General features: G+C 41.6%; 1 protein-coding gene across 3 annotated transcripts in view; it reads right to left on the bottom strand.

The window, feature by feature from the left end:
- Positions 1 to 2,024: 2,024 nt before the first annotated feature.
- Positions 2,025 to 17,584, bottom strand: part of uvrag (UV radiation resistance associated gene) — a 347,124-nt gene continuing 331,564 nt past the window's right edge. For all 3 annotated transcript variants that reach the window (XM_043692472.2, XM_043692474.2, XM_087988432.1), the window contains 2 exons: positions 15,567 to 15,658; positions 2,025 to 8,559 (listed from right to left, as the gene is read on the bottom strand). In XM_043692472.2, coding sequence (XP_043548407.2) covers positions 7,851 to 8,559; positions 15,567 to 15,658 — 801 coding nt within the window. In that variant the 3' untranslated portion in view covers positions 2,025 to 7,850. The remainder of the gene's footprint in view (positions 8,560 to 15,566; positions 15,659 to 17,584) is intronic.

Raw genomic sequence — 17,584 nt, forward strand, 5'->3', positions numbered from 1 at the left:
ATCACTGTTTTGCTTTGACCTATACTTAAAGATTAATTTGAGCCCTCCATAGTCACATACTTGAAGTCAGTGCAACCTTGAACACTCAGCATTGAAGTTGATTGTGCCATTTAACACATTAGATGCAAGCTGGACTGCTGAGTGCAGTAAGTCTCTTGCCTTTGTTTTCAAATCTTATAACATCATTCCATCTCCCCATAGTGATCTTCACTTTCTTCATGCTGATGCTGTATAACATGACTAAATGTGGGGTTATATATATCAGTATGAAAAACAAAGGAAGAGTACTCTTTAAATGATGTACAAAGGGATCAGGATGTTCTTGTTCACCAGTCAAATGGAAGCAGACAAACACCCAGCAAACAATTGGGAAGGCAAATAGCCACAGAATCATAGCATTCCTACAGTGTGGCAACAGGCCATTCATCCCATCAAATCCACACTGACCTTCCGTCAAGCATCCCATGCAAACTCATCCCTCTACACTCTTCCTGTAACACTGCATTCCCCATGGCTAATCCATCTAAGCTGCACATTTTGGACTGTGGGAGGAAACTGGAGGACCCAAAGGAAATCCAGGCAGAGAAGAACGTGCAAACTCCACATGCAGTATAGTAGCCTTCATTCCGAGAAAGAGATGCCTCACTGCAGTTAGAGAGGGCTGTTGTGAGACCACACCTGGAGTACAGTGTTGGTCTCCCTACATTATACTTGCCATGGAGAATGCAGCAAAGGTTCAACAGGCAGACACCAGGAGTTGTTCAACAAGTCCCGAAGAGTTATTCACCAGAGTTTAGGAGCCGAGGGGATCGGATTGACAGAAAAAACTTTAACAGTGCTACATAGATGAGGTACAGGGTGCTTTCCCTGACTGGGGAGTCTAGAAACAGGGGCACGGTCACGATAGAGGATCGACTATTTAGGATCGAGATGAGGAATCCTTTCTTCACTCAAAGGGGAGTGAAATCCTCTATCACAGAAGGCAGTGGAGGACAAGTTGCTGAATATATTCAAGAACAGGAATAGGTCCTCCGGCCCATGTTGTGCTGAACATGACGCCCAATTAAATTAATCCCTTCTGTCTGCCCTTGGCCCATATCCCATCATTCCTTGCATATTCAATATAGAATATAAAAATTAATCAACAGCAAACAGTTTGAGTTGTCGAGCTAGAACCTGAAGTGATTTGTAATATTCTATGACAACAGGCATCATGGGAATCCTACTTAAAATATACAACTCATTTAATCACCAGACCTCTATGTTGCCAAATCAGTGCAAATGTAAACGCTATTAGCTCTTTCAGATCATAAAGAAATTCAGCTTGCATGTAGCAACTGATCATCAACGTGATAAACATCTTGGACATAATATTCACTGCAACAGTGTTCAGAAATGCAGCTGGTTCATTATATAACAAAGAAAGCAAACACAACATGGCAATTGTGGTTATGTAATTAGATGAGGAAACCAAAGGCTGGATAAATGATCTGGGTGACACATTCAAACCCCTTCATGCCAATTTAAGAGTTTGACAACAAAGCTGTTGACTTGAGGTTCAATGTTGTTGTTTGGGGAAGAAAATCTCTTGTCCTTTCCTGGTCTGACCGGTCTGCGACTCCAGCCCCTGAGCAATGTGACCGACTCTGAAATGCCCTCTGAAAGAGCCAGAGTCAATCCAGCCAATGATGAAGACAGCAGCTCATGGGCCAAAAAGGATGGGCATAGATGCTTGTGACACATTGTGAACAAAAATAAACAACCTAAAACCAATACAGCTGACTGTTAATTGCCCTCTGTATCTAGGTAAAAACAATGACTGCAGATGCTGGAAACCAGATTCTGGATTAGTGGTGCTGGAAGAGCACAGCAGTTCAGACAGCATCCGACTTTCTCCCCACCCCCACCCTCCTCTAGCTTATGCCCTCTGTATCTACCTGACAAATAACTCAGGAGTAGACAATAAATGCCAGTGGTAACCACATCCTGAAACAGAATTTTTAAAGATCGAGGAATCATACAAGTTATGGTAAAACAATATTTTATTCAACTTTGCTTACCAGAATCATTTTCATTGTCACTTGAATCATTAGCAAGTATGCAAATACGTTTTGCAAATGATTACAGCCATTTCCTGTTTGCATTTGGAGTAAGTAATTAAATAAACTGCTGTATTTTTACTTTAATAAATAGAAACAAGGAAAAGATACAAAGGAAATGTGTGGAAAGGGTGAGTGGGGGTGTCAGGATAAGGGAGCACATAGCTACAAATGGTTCAGCCATGATTTTGGCAAATAATGCCCATGCAATGAAATGGTCAAACTTCAAACCCAAATGGTACTTGCTCTGTACATCATTATGTTGCCTTTTTCTTCTGCTTCATTCAGGCACCAGATTCGCAGACAATTGCAATTTAAACATCATTACATAGGGTGCATTTATCAGTTAATGCAGTGGGGCAACTCCATCCAGTGTTTCAAGATTCCCCCCCCCAATGTCAAACAGCTGTGTAACACCATTTCAAAATAGGATCCCACACTGATGGCTCAGCAATGCTTTTTCCTACTCATCACAGAAACAAGCACGTGATTTTGTGTTCCCTCCTGTGTGAATGACCCAAAACAATCAATCTTTGTGGTTCCCATCTCCCATTCTGTGTCCAGTTGAGTTGATTGTGTTCAGTTTCTTGCCCCTCCCTTGTTTGGTCTGGTACAAAGTGACCTGAATGAAGTCTACCCCTAAATGAGCCTCAGCTTGAAGTCGAGATAATCGCTGCAGACATGACTTGAGCATATGTTCATAAGCTTTTATGTGGTGCAGCAAGAGGAGGACAGCTTTGGTAGCATGGTTCCCAGATTAAGGGCAGGGAGGTCTGGAACTGGTTATGTTGTCTCAATCGCTGCTTTGCAAGTGGGGTAGCAAGAACTTGGCCAAACCATTAGCTATCTGTTGTTGGGTTTGCTCATACAAGGGGACTGTGGCAAGACAACGGCAGAGAGAGAACATCAAGTCACCTTAACCAAAATATGTGCATAAAGGAAACTCAATGATAATGGACTTGAAAGTTAACCATCAGCCTGTCAGAGTTAGACATCAAAACAGATGCATTCATTTTGTGCAAGACAAGGATGGCTGGTTATAACTGAACGCTAATTTTCAGGACAGTGCTGCAAGTTGACACAGATATATGAAATAAATTTTACATTTTAATCATACTTTGAACATGTTTGCATTTTATATGTGAAAATACTGGAGATGGGACATGGGAAGAGGATCTTTATGAACTAGCGGTTTTTAAGTCCCCAAATTTTGCTTGCTTTTCATTAGTTGTGAAAAGACAGTGTTTTGAGTGGACTGACTCGTTGGGTGACAGCGGCGCGTGGGCTGTGCAGTTCGAGGACATCTGATGAAATCTCTCCAAAGTACAACCAATCTGAGATGAAGATAGTGCGCAAAACTGAAGTTGGATAGGCTAGGGGAATCCAGAACAGGCTTTGTGCAGGTCAGAAACTTTCAACTAGAATCACTGCAGCTGGAAGCCAATTAAGGAAAACATATCATAGGTCAGATTTTGGAATCAGCACAGATTTGAAACCTTGCAACATTCAATGTTATATAAATCCAATAATTGCGCAGCACACTCTTCATCACTAGCATAGCAAGTGCCAGCCTAGATTTTGCCCTCAAATTTGAGAAGAATATGTATTCAATTCAAGTTGATTCACCAACACACCTTTTCCACAGTTACCTAACATTGCTCTCCTTGACCTCCTCCTGCCTTTGGTGGCAAGAAAGTTTATATTTTGAAAGACGTTGTACATGAATAAGATGAAAACTCAGGAGTGAAGGTGACTGTTGCTTGCTCTTCAATAGGTCATGGGTAGTTTAGATGTGCACTGGCATGAGTTGAAATAGATGCACCATGGAGCAGGTTATATTGATAGGGATAAGACATGTCATATTTAGAGAGGGGGAGAGAAGATTAATGTAATTAACCTTCAGTGCCAAATTGAATCTTTCAGCCCAGTCTTTCTGCTATGTAAATTGGGAAGGTTAAGGCACCATTAAGTACAGTAGGACTTTAGGCCACTTGAAGTTCAGAACCAATCAAAAATAACACTTTCATATCAATGAAATCAGACCCTCATTATTTAATGATAGCTTCCTCATAGTTGAGATCCTAATGATTGGCACCTTTAACTGTTGGAATAGATATAAAGAGAAAAGATCTGCTGAAGTATACAGGTGACTCACAGAAAACTAAAGCGGTAATGAGAAGAATGCATAGGCAAAAGCAAGATACCAGCTGGTTCTAAATGTGACGTTTCATATCCTCGTTATTTCAATACAATTTGAGAAGCGATGGGTGAAGAAAGCACAGCTTAAGATCACAATCACTCACCTTTCATTTATTAATTTGATTGTAATCATAACTTCTATTGAAAACTCTTAGTCTCTATATAGTCCACTGAAAGAAAGGAATGGTGTTATAACTTCTAATTCTAATTCCAGTGAGGAGAAAGGGGCAAGTTACAGTGCTCTTTTTGGACTTGGGCAATTGGATATCAAGGGGAACCACAGTTCTGGAGTAGGTTACAGGGGAGTATAGGATGTGGCGTTTGAATGAGGCAAAACACAGAACCTGAGAATGTTACTAAGGACATCAGAAATCCTCAACAAAATGCAAGTTTGTAATGCTTACAGTATAAATAAATGCACCACTTTCCCTCTAATAAAGGCAACAATGGCAGCAAGCCCCGTATTAGGACCAACTGCTGACAGAACTGAATGATACAGATAATAGCAGAATCTAGATTACAGGCTTTAATTTCAATTGTTGAGAAAATGACTCCATCCTAACGATGTGCTTGCTGCTTAACTTATCCTACAGTTAAGACAGCCACCAAATGAATATGGTTACGGGTTACATTCACTTTATATCCAAGTATTACTTTATGAGATGGAAGGGTATCTTAATTAGGGGCAAAAAAGCTTCTGCAGGTAGGTTCTTGAATCTCAAATATATGCAAAATAAATATGTATTTGGCTGGTTAAAGCATGGAGGGGTCTGTGCACTGTTTTGCGAAGGTGTAAAGCCAAGCTCAAACATCATCCCTGGTGCTGAAAGTCTGGACTGGGACTGAATACCAATTTGAGAACCAGCTTTCCCAAGGGATATTGTCAACATAAGTTATCGGTTACTCTAGTCACCAATAGACAAAGTGTCAATGAATCAATCAGCACACGTTAAAGTGACTGGTTTGGCTTTCGAGATATGAGAACAAAACGTGTTTACACAACAGCACTGGCATCACACATGAGGCCAGTGAAGAGCTCATTCTGAGATCCAGCCTTGGTTAAAACAAAAACAATTTTGTAATGGTTGGCCATTAAGAAGAAAACCATTTAGAATCATGAGACTGAATAAATGGCTCTGGTGATGGAAATGCAACTACCAAGATAAAGATTCAGTTTCTTATTGATATAAATTCTCTGAAAAATTACTGAGACCAGGAGACCTCATGTATCCATGCTAGAAGACTGAGGAATCAAGAGTCATGGTGTTTGCCAAGACAAGGGACCATACTTCACTGCCTCATCAAGTTATAGAATGAAAACATTGAGACAGTTACAATCTTAACCTTTCCCATCTGATTAGCTCATGTTATCAGGTTGGAGCTGTGTGTATCATGCAGCATTTTATTATAAATTATTTCGAGGGAAACCCTGAGCTCCAATCTGCTCAGCCAACAACCAGACCAGAGTTATGCACATTTAAATTAGAACCGCACCACCACTGTGAAGCAATACAACATTAATGAAACTGAAATAAACAAACTCAACATGGCAAACTTTTTAATGCAGTGTTTACCTGCCTTTCTGATAAGTTTTCAATCAATGCTCTGCTGAACGGCCATTCTTCAGAGCATGCACCTACGATCACAGGGTCCGTACGCAGCATTTCCCTTACTCGGCTGTGGATCTTTGTCGAGAGGGGTTCGGGTAGAGGTGAGTAGAAAGAATGCCTTCACCCTCCAGAAGAATCAGATCGTTTAAATTTAACGTGGTCTTCTGACGTTCTGCAAGGAGGCTAGGACAACCCAGCTCCCTCAAGAACAAGAAACACAGATTCACAGCTCATTTCCCAACTCGTGCAAAGGGCAAGCTACCGCAAGAAGTAGACTCCCAAAGACAGTGGCTGGAGAGGCAAACTGCCGCATACATTACAATCTGGGCAATAACATGAGCATTACTACTAAAAAAAAATCAGTGGGAAATGAGCTAGGCAAAGAGATTCCAGTTCAAAGATTGCACAACGAGTTAATACTCAAATGTAATTATTTGTTTAATTCTCTGCAATGGGTCAATGCTTTGGTCACCAAATGTTTTGTTCACTTATCCTCTGGGTCTTCAATAACTTATATTTGAGCTTTGTTCTTCAAGCAAGGGGGAGGGAGGGAGAGAGAAAAACAACTCAGATTGATTGTATTCTTTGTATGAAGTAATGGGAGCTATTAATTTTAAATGAAAAATGTCTTTGCTATCTTAGCAAGTTTACTCCAGTGCAACTTAATCCCAGCTGCTACTGTATTCAGTGCAGATCAAATCCAACTGGGCTACATAAATATCTTTTATAATTAATTATAACTTCAATAATTTTAACAGTGCCAGAAAAATAGTAATTGCTTTTTTCATCTATACGGTATTCTTTGACGAGGTCCAACACAGGTTGGAAGCAATGCTGAACTCAGGGCCATCTGGACAATAGATAGAGACACAGGTAAGGTAGAAAAGCAGAGGAATAATTCCCTATAGCTGGTGCACCAGAATGTAAGTGCCCACACTATACAAATACTGGGTCTATTACACAATATTCCAGAGATTAATTCAGAGTAAATTGAAGCTTTTGTTTTGTAAGTGAAGAACTGAGGAAAATGGTGAAGAGCTCAAAGTTAGTGAATAACTAATCATCATTCACTTGTAGATTCTAAATGATCAGTTCAGAGTATTTTCCCTGATTTAATTTGTAGGCAGACAAGGCTGTAAAGGGTAGAAGTTCAGACTAAAACCGACAGCTAAACTGTACCTGAGCCTGCACAATGTATTATCAAAAAAATTGCAAAAATAGGTAGTATATGGCAACTTAAATTCAACCATATGCACTTGATATTTTCAGATGCTCAGTGAGGGCACTGTCCCTCTCAGCAAAATGATTTCTGCCAAGTTACAGAGTTGCGGCACTGCCAGCATTTTTTAAATCCCCTATTACATTGAACCAATTTTGGGAATGCAGCTTTATCATACTTATCTAAAGCGTATGGCAAGCTCCCAATGTAAAGGAGAAAAATGAAGGATTCAGAAATTTCACATCATTTCAAAACCACTCTGTCCCGTAATGTCATTGCACATATTCTGTTTGGCAAACATGGGAGGTGACAAACACTCAGTCCCTGTTTTCCACCCCTCCAAGCAGAAATCAAATTCTGCAGTTATCAGGAAAGAACAGATTCCATTTTGTTGGGATGGGTGCTAGCTTGCAGGTCTGGAGGAGTATCATGAGAGGGTGATGCAAACATGCAGTCATGGATGGCATGAAGTCAATCCACTAAGCCATGATCTAGGTACATTTGCCCCACCTCATCTCTTACGTGAATGGATGTCTATCTGGGACCCCAACATTTGCACTGCTTCAGGTTTCGATCCTCATCTGCTTTCTCCCCATCTCACCATGAGAATACAACAATGCTGATAATTTCATTGTTACAAATCATCTCAAAAAGAAGTGCAATTTGCTCTTCCACTCCAGTTCACGTCTCTGTCCTGCCTTAGCATCCACGATGGACACTGTATCATTTCTCAGAGCCCTTACGATGCCGTCGGAAGCTTGAGACATTCTCGTTCAGTGCACAGATCCTTCTAGAGAACTCCTCGAATCCTTCAGCGTCGAGCTCAGCCAGAACTTGGTCATCACTCTCTACTGCCACGGCGTGATCCACAGGAATGCAGAATCCTTCCAGCTGCTCATCTGAACTGAAGCCAGTAGCTTCCATGCCGATGATCTCCTCAGCCCGCTCAACAGAGCAGAAGACGCTGCCACCCATGGGATGGCTTAAGTCACCTGATGGCAGATTACTCGTGCTGTCTGCGTGCACACTGAGCAAAGTTGTTCCATTCACTTCAGATGATTGCTCAGTGATAACCTCTTGTGTCTGGGCCTTTTCATAAACCATGCCATTTTCATTGCTATGCATTCCATTCTTCAAGACATTGTACACAGCCTTCTCCTGGTCTCCACCTTTGAAGGAATCACCTGAAACTTCCAATGCTGAAGAGGTATGCACTTTGCTATCATCTTGTGGTTGTGCCTCGAGGGTTACAGCATGACTTATTGCTGTATTGTAGCTCGGGGGCTGATCTTGTTCAGAGTTCCCATGTGACTGCCTCCAAGCCCTTTCTGGAGAAGCTGCCTCTCTACTGTGGAAAGCAGTATCTGATCCTGCAGATATGCTGGTCGTGTGTCTTCGAGGTACAGGAATGGCACTGGATAGAGGTCGATCACTTCAAAGAGGGGGAATAAAAGAACCAGTTAACTTGGAACACACAAAATTTATCAATTATGTAATTTCACTACATTACCACAACAACTTGCATTTATAGAGCATTTTCAAAAGCATCCTAAAGCACTTCACAGGAACAAAGTTGAACCATATACTAGGAAATATTAAGCCACGGTTGGTCAGAGATAAGTTTTAAGAAGCACTTTAAAATGTAAGACAGAGCACTAGACAGGAAAATCTATAGGAGAAAGCGAGGACTGCAAATACTGGAGATCAGAGTTGGGAGTGTGGTGCTGGAAAAGCAAGGCCAGTCAGGCAGCATCAGAGGAGCAGGAGCATTGATGTTTAGGGCATAAGCCCTTCATCAGGGCTTAGGCCCTGAGTATCTGAAGACATGGTGCTACACGATGATGCAATCAAATGTTTAACAAGGCACAACAGATGGAGCCCAGAGGTCTTGGAAGATCTGGGGCTGGGATGACAAGGTTATGAAGGGATTCCAAGGGAAGGATGCCAGTGTTAAAAATCACTGCATCACTAGATGGGAGAGCACAATACATCTGTGTAACTGGGATTTGTTTTGAATATCAACAGCTGAGCTCTGTATGCACACAGTAATTTCTATCCATCACTTTGTAAACATTATTTCATACACTTGCATTATTAAAACAAAAGTTGCAATAGTTAAGAACAGCTCACCTCGCTGCACCATTGTAGCTATTTTCCTTACCAAAACAAATAACATTATGTCAGGTATATGCTTTGTTCCATGACAGCAAGAGAATTAAGTGCATGGCTAGCCCAGATGGGTAGTGACAGGACTATGAAAAATTGAAAGTATTACAAAAGGACTTCCTCTATCTCATGAATTCCAGATGATTTCCACCTTCATGGTAGTGCTTTGGTCATCTCACTTAGAACATAGAACATAGAACAATACAGCACAGAACAGGCCCTTCGGCCCACGATGTTGTGCCGAACTTCTAACCTAGATTAAGTACCCATCTATGTACCTATCCAAATGCCGCTTAAAGGTCGCCAATGATTCCGACTCTACCACTCCCACGGGCAGCGCATTCCATGCCCCCACCACTCTCTGGGTAAAGAACCCACCCCTGACATCTCCCCTATACCTTCCACCCTTCACCTTAAATTTATGTCCCCTTGTAACACACTGTTGTACCCGGGGAAAAAGTTTCTGACTGTCTATTCTATCTATTCCTCTGATCATCTTATAAACCTCTATCAAGTCACCCCTCATCCTTCGCCGTTCCAACGAGAAAAGGCCGAGAACTCTCAACCTATCCTCGTACGACTTCCTCTCCATTCCAGGCAACATCCTGGTAAATCTTCTCTGCACCCTCTCCAAAGCTTCCACATCTTTCCTAAAGTGAGGCGACCAGAACTGCACACAGTACTCCAACTGTGGCCTAACCAAAGTCCTGTACAGCTGCAACATCACTTCACGACTCTTGAATTCAATCCCTCTGCTAATGAACGATAATACTCCATAGGCCTTCTTACAAACTCTATCCACCTGAGTGGATCTATGTACATAGACCCCAAGATCCCTCTGTTCCTCCACCTGACTAAGAACCCTATCATTAACCCTGTATTCCGCATTCTTATTTGTCCTTCCAAAATGGACAACCTCACACTTGGCAGGGTTGAACTCCATCTGCCACTCCTCAGCCCAGCTCTGCATCATATCTAAGTCCCTCTGCAGCCGACAACAGCCCTCCTCACTGTCCACAACTCCACCTATCTTCGTATCATCTGCAAATTTACTGACCCACCCTTCGACTCCCTCATCTAAGTCATTAATAAAAATTACAAACAGCAGAGGACCCAGAACTGATCCCTGCGGAACTCCACTTGTAACTGGGCTCCAGGCTGAATATTTACCATCTACCACCACTCTCTGCCTTCGACCGGTTAGCCAGTTTTCTATCCAATTGGCCAAATTTCCCTCTATCCCATGCCTCCTGACTTTCCGCATAAGCCTACCATGGGGAACCTTATCAAATGCCTTACTAAAATCCATGTACACTACATCCACTGCTCTACCCTCATCCACATGCTTGGTCACCTCCTCGAAGAATTCTTCTTCCTTGGAATGAATTTCTGCTGTCCCTCCCAAACTGCCCCCAGAAACTCCCACCATTGCTGCTCCACTGTCTTCCCCGCTAGGCTCCCCTTCCAATTAATTCTGGCCAGCTTCTCCCTCAAGTCTTTGTAGTTACCTTAACGTTACATCTGATTCTAGCTCATGAGGATATTCAACCTGGACCTTTTTAGGTGCATACAGTCCAGCTTGGAGGCAGAAACCTTACATTCATTTTAAAAAATACTGTAAGCTATATCCCAGTGCTGCAACCTGTAAGGCTGTGGACCAGCTGCAGCAAGTTGGGACTGGAATCAACAGCTACTCATTTCTTTTGAATGGCACAGACGTAACAAGCTGAATGGCTTCTTTCTGTGCTGTAAGTTTTATACAGTTCTAATATGTTGAGTGCATGCCTTGAGCTGCAGTAATTTCAAATCAAAATTTAACATACTTGGCAAATTCTCCTCCACCAAGAACAACGTTTGATCCAAAACAAGGTCTCTGTAAGTACACATTTGAACTATATTTGCTCAGAAGATCATTATTCAAACTGAGCACTTGGTAGCACTTCTTGGCGTAATCTTTGGTCAAGGGCTTTGACAGAAAGTGTGTTGTTTTAGTTTCTTGTTCAGTGGTCTACATAACTTCAAACATATGAGACAGAAACTCAGTATTGTTTTTGTAAAATATGAACCTCGACGTCAGATTGGACACACCAAAATCAACACTTGCAAACTCCCACTAGGATACAGCAGAAGATCATTTTTCTTTATTTTTTCCATGACATCAGTAGCTGCCAAAAACATATTGCCCATCTTTAACTATCCTTGAGAGGGTGGTACCTTACTACCATCTTGAGCTACTGCAGTCTGTGCAGCAAAGTATAACCACATTGCAGTTGGCAATGGAGCCTGAGGATTTTCATTCTGTGATAATGAAGGAACACCAGTATAATTACAAGACAGAATGGCATGTGGCTTAGAAGGAAACTTGAAGGTGGTATTCTATTGGATCTACCATACTAGTCCTTATAAAGTGCTGGAGATCAGAGAGAAGTTGCTTTGGAAGGAGCCTTGAGAAATGCAGCAGCACATTTGAGAATGTGGTAAAATGCAGCCACACTGGGATGGTGGCAGGGGCCCTAAAAGCAATGGAGGGATTCATATTGACCAGGTTATCAGAATAGCCCAGTTCTTAAAAACAAAATGCCATAGAATCTTGTTCCATGATCAGAGGGAACAGATTGGGTTTTCTCATTCCATCCCCAAAACCCAGAATTTCTGAAGATATAGAATTCACTCAGTCCTATGCTTGGAATGTTAGCCTAGGTTTTGTGCTGAAGTATCTGGCATAAGATTAGAACCTCCAACATTCTGATTGAGAGTTGAGAGTGCTACCACTGAGCTAAGGCTAACACAATGAAAAGTATTATGCAAGCAGCCTTAGTGAAACAAATAATCAAACTTATCAGGTTTCATGTTTTATAATTGCACATGATTGCAAACTGGTACATAATACTACATAGCTTTACTTACTGCACAAATGTCGACATTGCATTTTTATGGAATACAGCACAGGACCTGATTGAACAGACAAACTGAACAACATAGACCAATGCTTCAGTGAACCCCATTGTTATTTAAATACAGATATGGCATTAAAACACCAATATTATGTACGCAGGTCTTGAAATTTTAATCAAATTATAAAAGCAAAACCATGATTTTCTGACAGTATTATTTTCATGGTAATTCAGGTGTTATATTGAGAAATTTAAGGCAAAGTAACTTGTTAATGCAGCTACTGTCACTAAGTAATGCTGTAAGGTTGAAGCAATGTTCCCATTGAAATTCTCAACCTTGAAAATGATATCAGGCAGCAACATACCAAGACCTGCCACCCTTTGGAGCAACTTGGGTGGTGATGGTGGTCCACAAGGCAAGGGGAAAAATGAACTTACATTTAATTTTGAGCCACACTTTCAACTGAGTAATATGAATTAATACCACTGCCAAAGAGCAGGTTTCAGGTTTCCTACTTAGTCATACATAGAAAAGATTTTTTTTGTAATGACATTCACTCTAAAGAAAACCCAGGAAAAATGTCAAACGCTCCTGTCTACTAAGACAACGTGCAAAAGTATAGGAGACTTTTAAGAGAATGGTATTTTTCAGGAAACCTTTCTCCTATAAAAATGAGCGGACAGCTTCTCCAATAACGTACTGTAGGATTGTACATTAATCTTTGATCTTAATGGGATCTTGCTCAGTGCAAACTAGCTATTGCACCTATCTACAGAACAGTCTGTGCATTTCAAAGTAAGTCATTGTCTCAAAGCACTTCACAAACATTGAGATGTGATAAAGTACTGTATCAATGCAAGGCTATCTGACATCCAGATACAAGTTTTTCAACCCGGCATCTGCCAGTTCCCTACCTATTTAAACAAATATTGGCAGAACACACAGAGTTTAGGGAGCATTAAAAGAATGAGGTATTGTGCATTTAATAATGCTTTCTATAAGAAAGCACAATTGGCAATAAGCTGTAATTTATTAGCAAACAATTAATGCATTTCATTAAACTCTCAAAGGAGACAACAATAGTATGGAACAAGAGGAAATGAAGCACAAGGTCATTCAGTTCATTGCTCCACAACTGCAGACGTCACATAGCTGAACTATGAGAACACAGTAGAGATGGTTCAGAGTGAATTAGACAAGTTGAATAAGTGGGCAAATGTGTAGTAGATGTAGTATAACATGGATAAATGTGAGGTTATCTACTTTGGTAGAAAGAACAGAAAGGCAGATTATTTGAATGATGATAGATTGGGAAAGGGGTATGTGCAACGAGACCCTATTGTCCTTGTACACCAGTTGCTGAAAGAAAGCATGCAGGTGCAGCAGATGGGGAAGGTGGAAAATAGTACGTTGGCATTCATAGCGAGATGATTTGAGTACAAGAGCAAGGATGTCTTGCTGCAATTGCTCAGGCCTTGGGGAGACTGTAGTTATCACTCGGAGTACTGTGTCCAGTTTTGCTCTCCTTTGCTGAGGAAGGATGTTCTTGCTAGAGGGAGTGCAATGAAAGTTTACTGGACTGATTTCTGGGATGGCAGGACATTTTTTATTCAATTGTGGGACATGTGTCACTGGCTGAGCCAGCATTTATTACTTGTCCAGAGTAGCCAGAGGTGATGGTGGTGGTGAGCCGCCTTTTTGGACCGCTGCAGGCCATGAGCTGTAGGTAGACCCATAATGCCGTGAGGGAGGGAGTTCCAATGACACTGAAGGAATGGTCATACATTTCCAAGTCAGGCTGGTAGGTAGCTTGGAGGGGAACTTGTAGGCGGTGGTGTTCCCATGTATCTGCTGCCCTTGTCCTTCAAGATGGAAGTGGTTTTGGGCTTGGAAATGGCATATGAAGAGAGACTGGATCAGTTAGGACTATCTTCACTGGAGTTTAGAAGAATGAGGGGGAATCTCAGAAACCTATAAAATTCCAACAGGACTGGACAGGGTAAATGCAGGATGTTCCTGATGACCAGAGAGTTCAGAACCTGGGGGCCACAGTCAAAGGACATTATCTAGGACTGAGATCAGTGTGGTGAGCCTGTGAAATTCTGTGCCACAGGAAGTGGTCAAGCCCAAAACATTGAATGTTTTCAAGGAGGGGAGAGATCTAGTTCATAGAACTAAAGGATCAAAAGGTATTGGGAGAAAACAGGAACTAGGGATTGAATGGGATGACCAGCCATAATCATACCGCGTGATGGAGCAGGCTCAATAAGATTAGCCTACTCCTGTTCCTACTGTCCATGTTTCTAATGTTTTCATATTTTCCAGTAGTAGACATGGCAGAGCAGAGGTAAATTGTGCGACTTACAAAGGAACAGTTGGAAAGTGGTAGAGTCGACACAAATAGTGAGTTAGGACAGATGGAAAACTGCAAGTTACTTGGACAGCAGATTTACCCTAACATTGGCATCTACTTATGGACATGATACAGCAATGAGCATCAATGTACATATCAAGGCAGTCTTCGTGCACCTCTGTACTAACACAAAGGAAGTATCTGCTTTGTATGACAGGAATATACAGCTGGGACAAGGTGAAACATTAAACAATGCACAATTAAAACTGCAGAGCTTTTACAATGGAGAGGAACCACCTTTGGCCCATATTATGCTAATTTATGCTCCACAAGAGCCTCCCCTCTCACCTTACTTCACCTCACCCCATCGACATACCTCTAGACCTTTATCAAGTTTCCCCTCAAATGCATCCATACTATCAGGAAGAAATTATAGCAGAGCTTTGCCATGCAAAGAGTTAGAGGGTTTTGCAATAAGAGAGAAGTTGAATGCAAGGTTGCCAAAGTCCTAGAGGACCATAGGGCTGCTCTCTTAGAGATGCAACTGGTGGTGGTTTAACCTGAGAGTCACCACACCTTGGGCAAGGACGGAGGTTGAGAAAGCAGGACCTTCATAATGAACTCAGCTTGTATAGAAATGGAATCTGCTCGGTTGGTGTCATTCTGCATCGCAAACCAGTTGTCCAGCCAACTGAGCTAGCCAACCTCCTTAATTTTGATGTAGACCTATCTCCAAAGGGCCAAGACAATCATCAAATAGGTTACCAGGGACAGCAACTGTTAGAGACAGTACAAATGATAAATTGCCATTTTTCTGAGAAAATGAAATTAAGGATAAAAAGGTGAGCTTGATCTGTTAAACTAGAAAGGATGTGTTTGTTGGGCATATTAACAATTTCTTGCTTCTATAATTGTACTGTCCTTTTCACCAGATTTTGATTGGTAATAAATTCAGCTCGTCACATTATAATGTTTAAGCCCAATTTATCCTCAACAAGAATTAATTGCAATGCTTGGATACTTACCACCTCACCATTAGCCCTTGTTCCATGAAGTTTTTCAGGTTAGGCAATGTCTGTCGAAGATCTGGCGTGGATAGGCCATGCTGGTATCTTAGCTGTAAATGCAAAAAGGCGGCTGATTATTTTCTTACTGTTGTAGCCTTCAACAATGCATTTTTCCAAATGCAATAAAACAAAGGCCAGGCACACAGTCATTGATAAGCTCCTTTTACCCCCTCCAAATGCAATAGAGTTAGGGTTAGGATTAGGATTAATGTTAGGGTTTATAGAACAGTACCGGAAATATGAGAAGGTGGCAAAAAAAATATTTCATACCAATGGATCATACAATCAAAGTTTTGTTTCATTCCACAGTGGGAATTAAGGAATTGATCATTGCATTGGATGCCTTTTCAACCCGGGTTTAGTGGGCGGCACGGTGGCACAGTGGTTAGCACTGCTGCCTCACAGCGCCAGAGACCCGGGTTCAGTTCCCGCCTCAGGCGACTGACTGTGTGGAGTTTGCACATTCTCCCCGTGTCTGCGTGGGTTTCCTCCGGGTGCTCCGGTTTCCTCCCACAGTTCCAAAGATGTGCAGGTCAGGTGAATTGGCCATGCTAAATTGTCCGTAGTGTTAGGTAAGGGGTAAATGTAGGGGTATGGGTGGTTTGCGCTTCGGCGGGTCGGTGTGGACTTGTTGGGCCGAAGGGCCTGTTTCCACACTGTAAAGTAATCTAATCTAATCTAAACCACAATATGAAACATTGTGCAGACTAATTTACAAATCAAAGGAAGCCATAGGCAAACTCTCAGGGAATGCTAGTTAGACTGTACCTCAAGCATGGTGTCCAGTCTGGTCACCGAAAGAGAAGGAAGATGCTCAAATACTGGAAGGTGCACCAATAAGATCCTTAATGTCAGAAGAATGAATTAGAGTAGAAAAAAATGCCCGTTCTCAACTGTGAAACTGAGTTGAAAAAAATGAACAACTCAAAAGATTTTTGCAAAGTAAACTGTGAGATAAGATAATGACAAAATTTCAAGCAAGTTTTTATTTGCTAAGGGTAGCTAATAGATGGAACAGAATCCTGGATAGAACACTGAAGTAGAAAACATAATTATTTAAAAGAGTACCCACTTCTGTTGTCTTTCATGATCTCAGATGACTCAAATGCTTTATACTTAAAGTTGCTTATTCACTGTTGTCACGCAGGAAATGCTGCAGCTTATTTCAACACAGTTTAGCTGTAACCTTACTGCCTCGTGGATAGATGAAATAAGGAGTAAATCACCTTCCTAACTTGTTCCTCTTTATATGCATTTCATGGGACATAGGCATTGCCAGCATCTGGTATTTGTTGCCACATCCCAAACAGCTCTGAAAAAGACGGTGACTTCTCCAAATAACGGAGGCTTGCTAGGCTATTTCAGAGAATAGTTAAGTCATTAGCCACACTGCTGTGGGTTAATCAAGACAACCGAAGTGGATTAGTGGTCTTGACGTTGATAGTTGAAGGTGAGGGTTCTTGAGGTGTAGTGGCAATGTTCCTAACTCTGAGCCAAGAGGGTTGGTTTAGGTCCCATTTGCTCCAGGTGTGTAATAACATCTCTGAACAAGTTGACTAGAAAATATTCTAACCTTGATAGTTGAAGATACATTGCACATTCACACTTGTATTTGAGCTATGATCCATGCAACCATACCCTTCACCTGACTGTTTAGTTTGAAGCCCCATCTCCAGCTCCAACTCTGGTTCTAGCATGATTAAGGTGGAGCCCCTCACATCAGACAGCTCCCTCTTTTCCCCAGTACGTGTGTCTATGACCCATGAATGCCATTCCCTATAGTATGGTGCAGCAGGCTTGAAGGGTCAACTGACCTACTCCTGTTATTGTTACTTATGGTCTTTTGGAACTCAAATCCATTTCTCCCACACCAATCTTTGAGCCACACATTTATTGCTTTAATCATATTGATCCTGTGCCTTGTGGCTCGGGTAATCTGGAGATCACCACCATTTTAGTTCTGCTTTTTAATTTAG

This window comes from Chiloscyllium plagiosum, unplaced genomic scaffold, assembly GCF_037043375.1.
Source record: "Chiloscyllium plagiosum isolate Xiang-an unplaced genomic scaffold, Cpla_swu_hap1 HiC_scaffold_6, whole genome shotgun sequence".
In the NCBI taxonomy this organism is placed as follows: domain Eukaryota; kingdom Metazoa; phylum Chordata; class Chondrichthyes; order Orectolobiformes; family Hemiscylliidae; genus Chiloscyllium; species Chiloscyllium plagiosum.